At 52.7% G+C, this 12,780-nt stretch overlaps 6 protein-coding genes across 6 annotated transcripts; 1 reads left to right on the forward strand and 5 right to left on the reverse strand.

The window, feature by feature from the left end:
- Positions 1-130: 130 nt before the first annotated feature.
- Positions 131-1,465, reverse strand: BDW47DRAFT_123966 (putative mitochondrial carrier protein; the record flags this gene model as incomplete). The annotated part of the gene is made up of 3 exons (XM_024816160.1): positions 131-1,038; positions 1,176-1,317; positions 1,439-1,465. 3 exons carry the CDS (start codon positions 1,463-1,465, stop codon positions 131-133), a joined length of 1,077 nt encoding a protein of 358 aa, XP_024674037.1.
- A 191-nt stretch (positions 1,466-1,656) lies between these two features.
- BDW47DRAFT_102109 (putative eukaryotic translation initiation factor 3 subunit EifCh) lies at positions 1,657-3,209 on the reverse strand. The gene is made up of 4 exons (XM_024811790.1): positions 3,171-3,209; positions 3,068-3,107; positions 2,531-3,000; positions 1,657-2,473 (listed from the first exon to the last, which is right to left on the reverse strand). The coding sequence occupies exons 1-4, from the start codon at positions 3,176-3,178 to the stop codon at positions 1,894-1,896; spliced, it is 1,098 nt and encodes a 365-aa protein (XP_024674038.1). The 5' UTR covers positions 3,179-3,209; the 3' UTR covers positions 1,657-1,893.
- A 184-nt stretch (positions 3,210-3,393) lies between these two features.
- BDW47DRAFT_102110 (arylformamidase) lies at positions 3,394-4,713 on the forward strand. Its single transcript, XM_024811791.1, has 2 exons — positions 3,394-3,755; positions 3,813-4,713. The coding sequence occupies exons 1-2, from the start codon at positions 3,661-3,663 to the stop codon at positions 4,600-4,602; spliced, it is 885 nt and encodes a 294-aa protein (XP_024674039.1). The 5' UTR covers positions 3,394-3,660; the 3' UTR covers positions 4,603-4,713.
- A 16-nt stretch (positions 4,714-4,729) lies between these two features.
- On the reverse strand, positions 4,730-6,483 carry BDW47DRAFT_5144 (casein kinase II subunit beta family protein). The gene is made up of 3 exons (XM_024819203.1): positions 6,195-6,483; positions 5,622-5,867; positions 4,730-5,562 (listed from the first exon to the last, which is right to left on the reverse strand). Exons 1-3 carry the CDS (start codon positions 6,252-6,254, stop codon positions 5,068-5,070), a joined length of 801 nt encoding a protein of 266 aa, XP_024674040.1. The 5' UTR covers positions 6,255-6,483; the 3' UTR covers positions 4,730-5,067.
- A 385-nt stretch (positions 6,484-6,868) lies between these two features.
- Positions 6,869-8,405, reverse strand: BDW47DRAFT_130480 (glycoside hydrolase family 6 protein; the record flags this gene model as incomplete). Its single annotated transcript, XM_024817114.1, has 6 exons — positions 8,091-8,405; positions 7,778-8,031; positions 7,587-7,724; positions 7,266-7,523; positions 6,972-7,213; positions 6,869-6,913 (listed from the first exon to the last, which is right to left on the reverse strand). The coding sequence occupies exons 1-6, from the start codon at positions 8,366-8,368 to the stop codon at positions 6,869-6,871; spliced, it is 1,215 nt and encodes a 404-aa protein (XP_024674041.1). The 5' UTR covers positions 8,369-8,405.
- Positions 8,406-9,702: 1,297 nt separating this feature from the next.
- Positions 9,703-12,637, reverse strand: BDW47DRAFT_130482 (aldo/keto reductase; the record flags this gene model as incomplete). Its single annotated transcript, XM_024817115.1, has 5 exons — positions 9,703-11,024; positions 11,505-11,963; positions 12,023-12,271; positions 12,337-12,465; positions 12,615-12,637. 5 exons carry the CDS (start codon positions 12,635-12,637, stop codon positions 9,734-9,736), a joined length of 2,151 nt encoding a protein of 716 aa, XP_024674042.1. The 3' UTR covers positions 9,703-9,733.
- Positions 12,638-12,780: the final 143 nt, after the last annotated feature.

Below are 12,780 nucleotides of genomic sequence, written 5' to 3' on the forward strand. Positions count from 1 at the left end.
ACCTACATAATAGCAGCAATTACAGTCATCTCGACTAGTAAACACAGCAGTGCTTCATTAACAGCCAGTACGTACCGTTCAGCACCAAAGTACATAGATACAATAGAAAGATAGTAGGCATACAATAAACCTACAAAGCAGCCCCCTCATCTTCCTCCCTCCTCGCCCGTCTATCCTCAAGATAAAGCCTCCCCCCCTCATAAAACCCCAGGTAAATACTCATCCCCAGCGCCGTCCATACCGAGCGTACCGCTCCGCCGCGGAACAGACCTTTTAATCCTTCTTGCGTCCATATCTGTCGCCCCATGGCTATCGTGCCTCGACGGGCGGCTTTTTTCAATTTCTCTTTTTTCCTCGCTTGGATCCCGGCCTGTTTGCCGATACTGTCCTCGCCCTTTCCGTCAGATGGGGGAGAAGTAGCACTCAGCATCATTCTCGTCTTAACGACATCAATAGGCGTGGTGACGATAGACGAAATCGTCCCTGACACACTAGCCGCTAAGCCCGTTAACAGCGCCGTTTCAACAATGGGGTTGAACCGTCTTCCTTCTTTGGCCCCTGCTCCTCCCTCTTGACTCCCCTGCTCTCCATGACGCACCCTCCTCCTCGCCACAACCACCGCCTCCCTCCACGAAACCAACCACCCCTTCACAAACTCCAATATCGGAAAATTCAGCCCCGTAGCCGGCAGATTGCGTCCCACGAGCGCGGTGTACCCGCTCCATAGCTTCCAGGGCTGGTTTCTGAACTTGGCGAGGACTTGCGCTGTGGCGCTTTTGGTTTTGGCTGACATGTCTGAAGAAGAAGAAGATGGGGAGGGGGATATGTTGATGACTTGTGCGTTCTGCTTGATTACTTCTGCGGGGGTGAGGATCGCGCAGGAGACCATTTCCGCGGTTGAGGAGGCAAGGCCGTGGATTAGGGGGGTGGGGAGGGTGAATGGGCGTTTGGAAGTTGAGGTTGAAGTCGAAGTTGATGAGGAGGATGGAGTGTCGCCGAGGAGGCGTTTCACGGATTCGTAGGTTGTGAAGAATGCTCCTGCTAGAACTTGCGTCAGTCTCGTTTACGCTCACGAAGTCAAGCTGAGGTATAGATGTCTAGAGGGTGGTACTGTGAGAGAAACATACAAGAAGGAATCGTAGCAAATACAACACTCCATACACCCTGGTACAAACCCCTAAAGAGGACATTCTTGCGGATAGCCCCCGTGCTTGCATCCTTGTAGATTCTGTTGTAGTCCGGGGACTGGATGCGTGTTTTGAGGGTGTCGAAGGGGTAGACGATGAAGTCGACTGTTACTGCTGCGACGGCCCCTGCCTTGTTTCCAGTGTCAATTGGTTACCCTATGTACAAGGTAGATAGAATTATGATGGCTGGTTAGGGTTTGGAGAGATGTATGGAGTACGTATAGTGGAGTAGGTTGAGGGAGAAGACTCACGATCCAGACGTCGAGGTTGGTGCCCATCTCATCTAACTATTCATTCAAGATTATCTATTGCTGAACATGATTTGTCTATTGAAGTCTAGGCGAAAAAACATCCAGCCCAGAACTGCAGTGGCAGCTCATGCTGGCTGTTGCATCAATGATGCATGCAGTCTTATCTAATCTCACTTATCAGATATGAGGTCATCCAGTATAGCATCACGTGAGATATCGTACCCTATTGCGAGATTAGGGTTCAGGAACGGCAGGGTTGTCGAGATACGAGAAAATACCCTCTACGATAAGGCAAGACTCAACTAGCAGTCATAACCCGTACTCTATTCGGCATGAATAAGCAAAGGAGACATTAACAGTGAAGATACATAATTTTTCCTTCTTACGCCGTAAAGGTCATGCATGCAATTCCCAGAATCCCCACATAGACAAAGCACCCTCGTCCAACCACAACTCTATTTGGCGAGCTCCCCGGGCATCAGGTTGCCCTTGATCGCAAACATCTTGCTCGTCGTGGCCGACACGAAGCTGTCGACCTGGCGCGAGTACTGCTCCACCTGGCGGCTGTTGAGCATGGTCTCCAGGCGGCTGGGCTCCTGGGGCAGCTTGAACAGCCGCTGCCACTCGTCCTCGGGGAGAGGCGGCTGCTTGAGGGTCGCGCGGCTGGCGTTCTCGGCCTTGCGCTTGGTTTGCCAGGCAGTGATCTTGGCCTGCTCACGGGCCAACGACCGCTGGTAGTACTGGTAGTTGTTGGTCTCGGTGTGGTGCGTCTCCATGCTCTCGAGGAGAAGATCGCAGTTCTTCTCCAGGTAGGGGTCGATGCTGAGAGACAGGTTGTCGTAGTTGGGGTCCAGGAGGGTGTCCTTGACGAAGGGGCCGGACTCCAGGGCGGCCAGGGACGGGGGCAGCTCGGTGGGCGCAGACACCTTGGGGCACTGCAGCTGGTGGAGGAAAGAGGTGATCAGGTGCGAGTTGTGGATCTCAATCGGCAGTTCGACGAAGATGTCCTGGTATCTCAGGTTGGACTTTTGCAGCCTGCAGCGGATGGTTAGACAAATAGGGGGCGCTGGATATCAGGGCGGGCTGGCATACTCCTCAGTGGTGAACTTGTGCTCCTTGAAGGCCGTCATGAACTTGGGAGACAGACGGAATGCGCGCAGGCTCAGGCTGCCCTGCGCACTGCGGCTCACGTCGTGGACCAGGAAAGCGGTCTTCTCGTTCACCTCCTTCTGGTAGAAGAACTGGTTCTCGATCACGTTCATGTTGACGAAGTTGCCCATGTTGGCGCTCGTATACCAGCCGACGTTGTTCGCGTCAACGTTGACCTCCCGAAGCATGCGGATCATCTCAGCCTGGTAGGCGACGTTGGACTTCGCGCGAGGGGCGGCGGCGGCCGGGTTGGGGGGGATGTTGTCAAAGTGCGAATCCTGGGGCATCTCGACGACGGGGAAGGGAAACGAGTTGGTGATCTCCAGGATACCGTTGTCATCCATACCAACGATCGAACCGGTCGCGGTAGTGGGGAAGGTCTGGGAGCCATGCTTGATGATTTTCATCACCACCTAATCGCGAAACCATGAGTATCTGGCTAGATTTTGATGGCGGGGGGAGTGTTTTTTGGGGGCTTACCAGGGCCTCGACCTTGACGGCCGTGAGGGGAACTTCTTTCCTGTAGAAAACTGTTAGTTAACAACATCCTACAGACCCATCTGATATCATTTCAAGCACTTACTCCGCCATGTTGAGTGTATGCGGTCCTGGGAATGTGAGAGACGGCGTGGTGGTTGACAGTCGGCCACGGTTTGTGTGGATGGAGATTTGATCAATTTCCACCGCCTCATTCCCAAAGAAGTTAGCGTGCCAAGACCGCCAGATCGGTCTTCGTCCTGGAGTCTCCAACTCTCCATGAACTAACGATTCGTGATAGATGACAACTTAAATCATGTGGAAAATATGTTCATGCTGCGACTAACATGAGGGCTGAACAGGGGAGCTCTGAAATCAATCGGACTCTCAACTGGGACACAATATCATGCCGTTCTATGGCGCCTCCGCACTTCTGCCACAAAGTATTATCGGCTAACTACAAACTCATACTAGCACATCGTCCCCCTCCACCATCTACAAACAACCTCCCATACCTCATCAATCAATCAAAGAAAAAGGAACAAAAAAAATTAGAGAAAAAAAAATTAAAGCCACACTACCAATTAACCTAAGCAATGTCCACAAAAACCCTTTCCTACGGAGACCACATCCTCCAAACCATAACCGTCCACCAACTTCCCCAAGCCCACAAAGACGCCCACTGGGTGGTGTACGTCCATCATCCAGCCAGCAGCGTGAGTAAGCACCGCTGACAGCACAAAACCAGCCTCATCCACGGCGGCGCCTGGCGCGATCCAACCCAATCCGCTACAGGCTATCTCGCCCCCGCCCTCGGAGCCCTGACGGCTTCCTCCAGCTACACATCCGAAACCCTCCCCTATATCGCCGGCCTCGCCTCCATCGAGTACCGCCTCAGTCCGCACCCGAGCCATCCCCAAGACCCCTCCACGATCCCTCCCCGGGAATACCGCTCCGCGAAACACCCGGAACCTGTCCGCGACGTCCAGGCCGCTCTGGCCCTCTTGCAGCGAAAGTACGGGTTCGGGAGCCGCTACGTCTTAGCTGGCCATAGCTGCGGTGCGACGCTGGCGTTTCAGGTTGTTATGGGGTCTTTTAGGAACGGCGCTGAGGCAGAATATGTGTGCCCTGAGGCGATACTGGGCATGGCGGGGATCTATAATCTCCGGTTACTGAGAGATACCCATGTGGATGTCTCGGCCTATCAGATGTTCATTGAGGGGGCGTTTGGGCCAGATGAGGCTGTTTGGGATGCGGCGTCGCCGGTGGTCGTGGAGGGTGCGGGGGGTGTTCGAGGGGGCTGGCGATCGGGCCGTTTGGCTGTGTTGGCGCATTCGGAGGGTGATTCCTTGGTTGATATAGCACAGAGAGATGCCATGGCCGAGTCTCTAGCGTCGTGGGCGGATGATGGTGGTAGGACTAGGTGGGTGCACAGACTCCCTATACTGGGGGAACATGACGAAGCATGGGAGAAGGGAGACGAACTGGCGAGTGCCATTGCTTTCACCGTGGCGAAACTTCACACCGTAGACTCCTAAGCGAGCAGCGGTAATCTATCATTGAACGGGCCTGTCCGCGCATACGAATAACGAGACGACAGGATTACATAGCGCATATTGAGTACATACAATAAGAACTGCACATTCTCATACCAAAGCTCCTGTTGAATACTGTCTGGCATCACAAAGGCAACAGATATCAAAGGTATAAAAAGCTAGTACACATTAGAAGGAACGGGAAAAAGACCGGCCATTCCAGAACTTCCAACGCCACCAGCATTCATCATCGTTGCTTCAGAGTACATAAAATATCAAGTCAAAATGCCCGTCATGCGCCCGGTAGGTGGGATAAACATTAATCAAAAAAAGAGAAGAAGACATAAAAAAAGTGACTGAGATCAGTAGACATCAGGTCAAGCGCGGCGATCGCACTTATGCATGTGCAAGAAGATAGTGGCGTGAAACCTAAACTCGGGCCGGGTCAAAGTTGAACAGATATTTTCCTTAATTACCTAAATCCATCCGGCCGGACGCTGCGTCTCCAGCGACTTTTTCTTTCCTAGCACTCGAAGTCTGAATTTCCTCCTCGTCTTCCTCGTCCTCCTCCCCTTCGCTGTCCTCTGCGAACCGGGTCTCCATGCCTGCATCACGAAGACGCGCTCTGGTCTCCTCACGGTACTGGTCCTGCCAGCGAGCGAGCGCGGCCGGTGCATGGACCCGGAATCCAAAGATCCGAGGTTCGTAACGACGGATGCTCTTTTCGGGAAGCAGGGCGGGGTAGACCTGGAACATCATGCTGTGGAAAGAAGACCCGAAATAGGCACCATCGATGGAGCCATGGCGAGAGGACTTGGGGTTGTAGATATCTTCGCATTTGGCACAGTAAAGCCGGACGGTACTCGTATTGGGGATGTCATGTTGGCCCATGGGCAGAAGGGGGTGGCCCTCACAAATGACTCGAGGGCACTTCCCGAAATCGCACTTTTTGTACTTATCGAGCTGGAGAAGACGTCAGTCTGTGTCTCGTCGAATTTCTCCCCCCGTTTTCGATCACATACCATCTTTGCCAGACCACGAGTGGTCACAATGTATCTCGCATGCACAAGCCCGTACAGGTGGCGCGCTGCTTTCTCGATTTGCTCGCGGAGCTCGTCGTCGGCGTCCAAGTCGAAGACATCGGTCACAAGATCCAAGGCATACTGGTAGTAGGGAACCTCCGTATTTAAGCCCGTGAGGTTGAAGCGATCGGTGAGGTACTCTTCGTCGATTTCGCAGAAGTACTCGTTCCCGCGGGATGAGATAAACTATTCGAGAGTTAGACAGATCGCAAAGTTTCAACGAGAACAGATCGGATGAAGAGCGAGAGATGAACAAGAACAACGGGGTCTGGTCAAGCCGTGGGAGATGACTCCACCATTGCTTGATCAGACGATCGGGTGGGAAATGACATAACAGCCAATACAGATGCTAAATCCCTGTATAACACAAAGCCAAATAATCCTCGAAGCTATCGCACCCCATGCGGTTGGTATAGACACTCAGCCGCAATGGCATTGCGATGAATGATGGGACGGAATGGTGATGCCCAAGCGCAATTTCTCCCCGCATCCCCTATAACAAATCATACGTACCCAATCTCGCCAATAACTAGTATAATCACTATCCGTCTCACTGTTGAAATCTTCCATCATCTTTTCAATTATTTGGCCCAGCGGGGGCGGGGGAACGGATCGTAAGGTAAGATTATTTCGGTGCTTTGCCTGTAGCAGTTGCTGAGAGGAGGGTGAGATCGGCCCAGCGCAGGAGGAGCCCCCAGAACTGTACAGCTGGAATAATCTTCCTCAGAGCGTCCAGCAGCCACGGCTAAATAGAATGGATGTAGTGATTGAATGTTCGGGGGAGACAGAGAGATGCCCGATTGGATTGGTCTGGTCAGAATGTGTGTTTCTCCATTCCGTCCACTCTTGTTATCAGTGGATCGTCTATTTATGGTTTAGCGCGGGGTTGGCGGTGGCTTTCTTCGCGTCTTTTGACACCGCCTTTACAACAACAACAACAACACCACTTGGGATATCTTCATTCCATTCTTCGTCCTCTTCTTTCCAACTTTCTAAAGTTCAATCGCTACTGCATACAATGGATTATAGCACGATGGTGGTACAATTATCACCAGTCAAAAATCAATTTATCCCTGTTTCTCACACCACAGCGCATCACAAACACCGTCCCCAATATACTAACTATTTACAAATAGCCCCTTCGGGCAGAAGAGAAGGAGGATACGATCGTCATCACGATCGAGGGCTTACAGGGGCGGGTTGGCGTTCTTCACCAGCTGCTCGAAATAGGCCTACGGTCGATATATTAGCATAGCGAACAAACGAGAAGACAACTCATGAAAAACATACCTGGAACCACTTGCCGGCCTCAGGAGCAGGGGTGAGGGCATCTTCAAGCCCACAGTGGGCATCATAGCGCTCAGCAGACTCGTCAGAGGTACCATCGCTCTCTCCACCGGGCTTTCCCCAGACGAAGGCGTCAACAAGGGCGTCGCCAGTCTCAGTGGTTGGGCGCTCGCCAAAGCCAGTGTCCTTGACGTTACACCAGTCACCCCACTCAATCTGGCCGGTGGGCTGGTTTCCGTTGCGGCCTGGAAAATGGTTAGGTATAGCTCCCTTAAATCAGCTCAAGATGGCACATACCAGTGTCAACGATGAAGTGGGCGTCGAATCCGTTGGCCTTGAGCTCGGGAGCGAAGTTGTTGACATAGCTCTTCTCGTCGCAAATCTCATTCTCAGAAGTGTAAGACGGGCAGCTATCAGTGGAGAAGGCGTTGAAGTTGGCCACGTTGGTCGCCAGTCCGCGAACGGAAGCGGGAGACTTGGCATCCTTGTAGACCTTGCCAAAGAGCTCAGCGGCGGGGCCGATGTTGGCCGGCCAGCCCAGCCATCCGGCGTGGCCTGTGGTTTACATCAACGATGTTGTCCTGGTATCGAGAAATCCAAACAATAAGATCCACTTACCAGCATCGAGATACATGGACACATTAGGAAGGTCAAGGTTGACAAGGGCATAGTTAGTGCACTCCAGATACGCCTCCTCGGCATTGGCACACTTGGGCACATCCATATTGGTGATCAGGTTGCCCAAGCTGTCCGGCTCTGCGTGACGTTAGAACTGCCATCCAAGTAGCATCTAAACTACCACAACTCACCGATGATCAAGATCGACTTCACATCAGAGTATTTCTCGAGGAGCTCCCGGATGGAGTCGATATACGCCTTATACTTCTCCACACCACCATCATCGATAGCATACTCTCCGTTGGAGGCCAGAGCAGCGCAGTCACGGTCAGGCAGATCGTAGACAACGAACTGGCCCGCAATCGGGGGGCTAGCGCCCTTATCATTTTGGGCTTTGATGTCCTCCAGGAACTCGCCCATGGTGGGGACTTTATCGGCCGTATCCCTATAGCAAACCATCAGTTTCTGTCAATACTGCATCGGGGGCTTCCCAACACCACATACAGCCAGTAGAACGAGGGGACGTTCGCCGCAGCGCTCGCCTGCTCCGCCAATGAACCAGTCATAGACGGAATGGCCGACTCCTCCACCTCAGACTTGTAGTAAGGGTTCACGAAGAGGTCGACACCCTCGTAAGGGTTGCCAGTCACAGCGGGCGGGCTAGACGTCGCGGTGGGCGACCCAGTGGGGGACGGGGTAGGCGCAGCCTGAGGAAGAGCCTGCACAGCAGGCAGAACGAACGGCAGAAGGGCCCACAGGGCCGTGTTGCTAACAGTCCTCATGATGGGTCAACGAAAGGAATGCAGTGTGCAGATATACTTTGAAAGGAACGTTGGTTTGCTTGAATCCTCAACTCGAGTTAACGGCGGTCATACATCTGTATTTATACCCTCTCCCGGCCAACTCTGCAAGATCCACCGCATGGTAGGCTAGTACCTAGTACCGACATCTAATCTCTCCGTTCCAAGTCCAGCAAAGCCAAGCCAAGCGGATAGTCAAACAAGTTTCTCTGGTTAAAAACGCATGATGCCATCCATCTCATCTCCCTGGCTAAAATGAATTACCCCAGAGCATGGGGCTGCTACTGCTAGCGCACGGGTCTCATGCGGTTCGACGGTCCCGGATTTCTCCAGTACAGTACGGCCCGACATAGACAAGCAATTAAGTTGAGGTCAAGACGGACCTCTTCCGTCCTGGAATAGTGCAGAAATGGGATGATCGTCATTATACCGCTGAGACTCGGCGCCGGCCGGGTGAAGAAGTAACGCCTGTGAATTTAGGTTCAGGGGTCGATCCTTGATGATTTGCTTTGATATTCAACCGTGCTGTGGTCGATCATGTGAATCACTTGCTGTCGAATTATACACAATACTATAATGCGATATTGCTGTCTATAGACAGCAGAGTCTTTGAAATCAAACACACTCAAAATGTCATTCCATATCCCCAAACCACCCTACCAAGCCCTACAAGCCACCCAGCAACCCCAAACGCCCAAATCCACCAGCATATCCATCAACACCCACAAAATTCTTCCGGCAATAACAATCTCCCAGCCCACTAATTCTCACATCCCCCATGGGGTCAACCCAATCCTGCACAAAGTTGGCAATTGCGGAGTGGGGGTGTGAAGAAAAAGTTCCACCACTATTTAGGGCTAGCCTTGGGGGGGAAAAAGACCCCGTTTCATATACAGCGGGCCTTCCCTAGCCTATTTTAAAGTTTTTCCGCCTACGGGATCGAGAGCCGCTCGGTTTGTTCCTTTCCGGCATCCCCGCTCGCTGTACATTATTCGTCCTTGTAGTGGCTCTATGGCGGTGGTTTGTGGAAGTCCTGAGTTAATATGGGTGTTTGGCGCCAAGGGGTAGAGGGCGGGGTTGGTGAAGTCTAGAGTCGATGGCCGGTTTGGCGGGCCGGGTTCCCATGTGTGGGACGATTATGTCGAAATCGAGGGCGATTTGGGTGCTTGTCGTGTTTGGTGGGGACTTGCGAGGAGAATGTGTCTCAGGATATATTCAGTATGTCTATATTACGGGGACATATTTATGTAGTTGAAACAATATATTTAGTTATCAGGGCAATATGAAACAAAACTAGGTATTTGACAAAGGAAATGAATGAATGTCCAAGTTGGATAGATATGCATATCAATAACATTGCGCAGCACGATCACATTCTGCTAGAAAACGATGTATTCCTTCGGTTGATCCACATCCGGAAGTGCTAGGTATGCCAGCACTCGACGTCTCGGGGAAAAGCTCCCGATCGCCAAGCTCGCTGATATTGATGCTGGAATACCCCGAAGGGGAGGAGGCCCATGGATTGTCGTTGAACATGGTAACATCCTCGAAGCTGAGCTTGTGCGCTGGTGACGACTCCGAGAGGCTGTCTGACATCATGGCTTCCCAATCAACTCCATCAGGCTTCTGGGTGCAAGCTGGCTCTTCTCGGTAGAAGTACTCCTCAGTACCTGGCGAAGCAGGAATGCTGGGTGCAAAGGGGAACAGAAGGGCGAGATCAGCGCCGGTGCGAATGTTGAAATCGTCGTCCTGCACGATCTTGCCCCGCTGGACGCCGACTTCGTCACACAGTCGCTCCACGGTGGCTGCATCACAGCCTGGAAATCGTACCCGTATTGTTGATCTGTCGTGAAGTAAAATGGGCAAGTCTCCTAGACTTGACAGCCGCTTAAGGTCATTGAGTACGGCCGCCAAGTCCTTGAGAGCACGTCCGAAATCGGCAGAGAGCACATCCAGGACACCGTCCGACTTGAGCGTCGCGGGCTCCACTGCCCCAGACACACCAAACTTCTTCTCCAGGCCAAATGCCGTGATAGTAGGCGACATCTGGAAATCAACGAAAGAACCGGGCGCCGTTCGGGGAATCGCCATCATCTTACGCTCGGCCTCGTCTTGGAGCGCACTAACGGCCTTGTACTTCTTGTTTCCGGTGACGTGGTCGATACCATCGAACCGAGCCTTCTGCCCCGAGAGGAAAAACGCCCGAACACCGACCGATACATTGTTGATGACCTGCGCAGGCGCCGCTGGGCCATGAGAGAAGTACCGGGCACCCCCAACGCGACCAGCGCCAATCGTGTACCCTCCTGCGGTACGGCCCAACGTGCCACCGGTCAAGTTGGGACGCAAGGTCGAGGCAAACGGAGCCCGGGAGGTCAATCGACTGACATTGGACGCAACACGGGACGGCTGGAAGGCAGCACGTTCACCTTGTAGTCCAGTCCGGATGTACGAGATGAAGGCGCTTCCAGCACGAGTAGAAAAGTGACGGCTACGAGCCTGGCGAATGGCAGCGGCCCTGTTAATAGGCTGTCGGGGATTAATACGAGCATAAGCTGGTTGGTAACGGAGTGAGCCTTGTTGCAGATGTTCTGGAATCCTCGACCTGATGGCCTTGGAAGCCTTCTCATAGGCAAACCTATAGATAGTGGAGCCGTCAGATAAGGAGATCAGCGGGAGTGTATGAAGAGTGACTTACCTGGCTGCTCTCCAGAATTTGGGGAGCAGCAGGTGCCCACTAGATGGAGGCATCCTGCTAAAATGTCAAGGTGTATGGATCTAGATGAAGAGATGGTAGGACGATGACTCTTAGGAAGGATTGGATGGGGAAATGGAGAGGGGAGATGACGAAGTGGCGGCAAATTGTGGCGGTGCATCACATGACGCCACGTGCCACTCGGAGGCGCATATGCTGAGTCATCTCATGGATGCTTGTGGAATTTACGGACGGAATTAATGAATACTCGCGTTGAATTTTTGACGTGTTTTTATGAACGAATCAAGTGTGGGAAACATTAACAATTTTATTTTTGGAAAATCTATCATCTATTCATCTGGGGATATCATTATGAGACATAAAATTTACTCGTCATCGCCGAAGAAGACCTTGATGGGCAACCAGTCGTCACCGCAGACCTTGAAACGGTCCTTGAGGTTATCGAGCTGGTTGATCTCCTCGTCGGTCAACTCATAGCCGTCAAGGTCGAAGTTCGCGTCAATACGAGACTTGCTGACGGACTTGGGGATGACGCTCCAGCCCTTCTGCAGACCCCAGAGAAGCAGCACCTGCTGGGGAGTTCGGCCCTTCTTCTCAGCGATCTGCAGGAGAGTGGGGTCCTTGTAGAGGGGCGAATTGGTGGAGCCCAGGCAAGAGTAGCCGGTGGCGTGGATACCCTTGGACTTCAGGTAGGCAATCAGCTTGGGAGAGGGGTTGTTGGGGTGCAGCTCGACCTGGTCGACGGCAGGGACGATCTTGGTGCTAGGGTCGTTCAACAGCTTCTCCATGTTCTTGATGCCAAAGTTGGAGACACCGATGTTGCGAACCTTGCCGGTCGCAGGCAGCTTCTGCATCTCTTGCCTGATTCTTGGTCAGTTTCTGCTAGCTTGAGGCCACGAGAAGTCAGACGGATTACATACCAGGTCTTGATGAAGTCCCAGTCGGGAAGGTGCTTCTTCAGGTCATTGGGATCGGTCGAGCTGGGCCAGTGGACCAAGTAGAGGTCAACATAGTCGAGACCCAGGCTCTTGAGGGAGGAGTCAATGCCCTCCGCAACGCGGTGGTGCCAGGGGTTGTCGAGCTTAGTGGTGACCCAGATCTCTTCGCGGGGAACGCCAGAGTCCCGGATACCCTCGCCAACCTCGTGCTCGTTGCCGTAGGCAAGGGCACTAAAACGATTTGTCAATATAGGTGCGCAAAACGGTTGAAGCAGGAAGAACAAGATGTGACCTACGTGTCAATGTGGCGGTAGCCCCTCAGCAAGGCATTTTTCACAGCCTCACGGACCTCGTTGGGCTTGGACTGCCAGGTGCCCAGACCAATGGCTGGGATCTTAGCACCGGTGTTGAGGGTGAAGGTCTTCCTACAGAGAGCGGCAACATTAGCGATATGTTCTCACTCTTGCGCACCCGTCTAGACGCAGAATTGATGCAGACGAGAGCATCAAAATAACTTGAAAAAAGGCAGTAGCCAAAAGGCGGAATTGGAGAATGGAAGCATTGATTCACTTACTTGGTGTACTGAGCGGTCGACATTTTAAGTGTTTGAGAGGTCAATGGATCAATCAAATCAGAAATTGGGAATAGGTTCAATCGAAGAAAAGACACAGAAGGGATGCGCCGGAGGCTTTGTACGTTCCTATGGTCGCGCACCCCAAGCATGCCACTGGGGGGAAGGC

This window comes from Aspergillus candidus (assembly GCF_002847045.1).
Source record: "Aspergillus candidus strain CBS 102.13 unplaced genomic scaffold BDW47scaffold_10, whole genome shotgun sequence".
NCBI lineage: Eukaryota > Fungi > Ascomycota > Eurotiomycetes > Eurotiales > Aspergillaceae > Aspergillus > Aspergillus candidus.

Excerpts from the sequence above, each read along its gene's own strand:
- BDW47DRAFT_102109 (XM_024811790.1), bottom strand. Across the intron at positions 3,001-3,067 it reads CCGTCAAGGTCGAGGCCCTG|GTGGTGATGAAAATCATCAA; the intron begins GTAAGCCCCCAA and ends TTTCGCGATTAG. Across the intron at positions 2,474-2,530 it reads CACAAGTTCACCACTGAGGA|GCTGCAAAAGTCCAACCTGA; the intron begins GTATGCCAGCCC and ends CATCCGCTGCAG.
- BDW47DRAFT_102110 (XM_024811791.1), top strand. The coding sequence starts at position 3,661 with ATGTCCACAAAAACCCTTTCCTACGGAGACCACATCCTCCAAACCATA. Across the intron at positions 3,756-3,812 it reads AAAGACGCCCACTGGGTGGT|CCTCATCCACGGCGGCGCCT; the intron begins GTACGTCCATCA and ends GCACAAAACCAG.
- BDW47DRAFT_5144 (XM_024819203.1), bottom strand. The coding sequence starts at position 6,254 with ATGATGGAAGATTTCAACAGTGAGACGGATAGTGATTATACTAGTTAT. Across the intron at positions 5,868-6,194 it reads CTAGTTATTGGCGAGATTGG|TTTATCTCATCCCGCGGGAA; the intron begins GTACGTATGATT and ends ACTCTCGAATAG. Across the intron at positions 5,563-5,621 it reads CTCGTGGTCTGGCAAAGATG|CTCGATAAGTACAAAAAGTG; the intron begins GTATGTGATCGA and ends CGTCTTCTCCAG.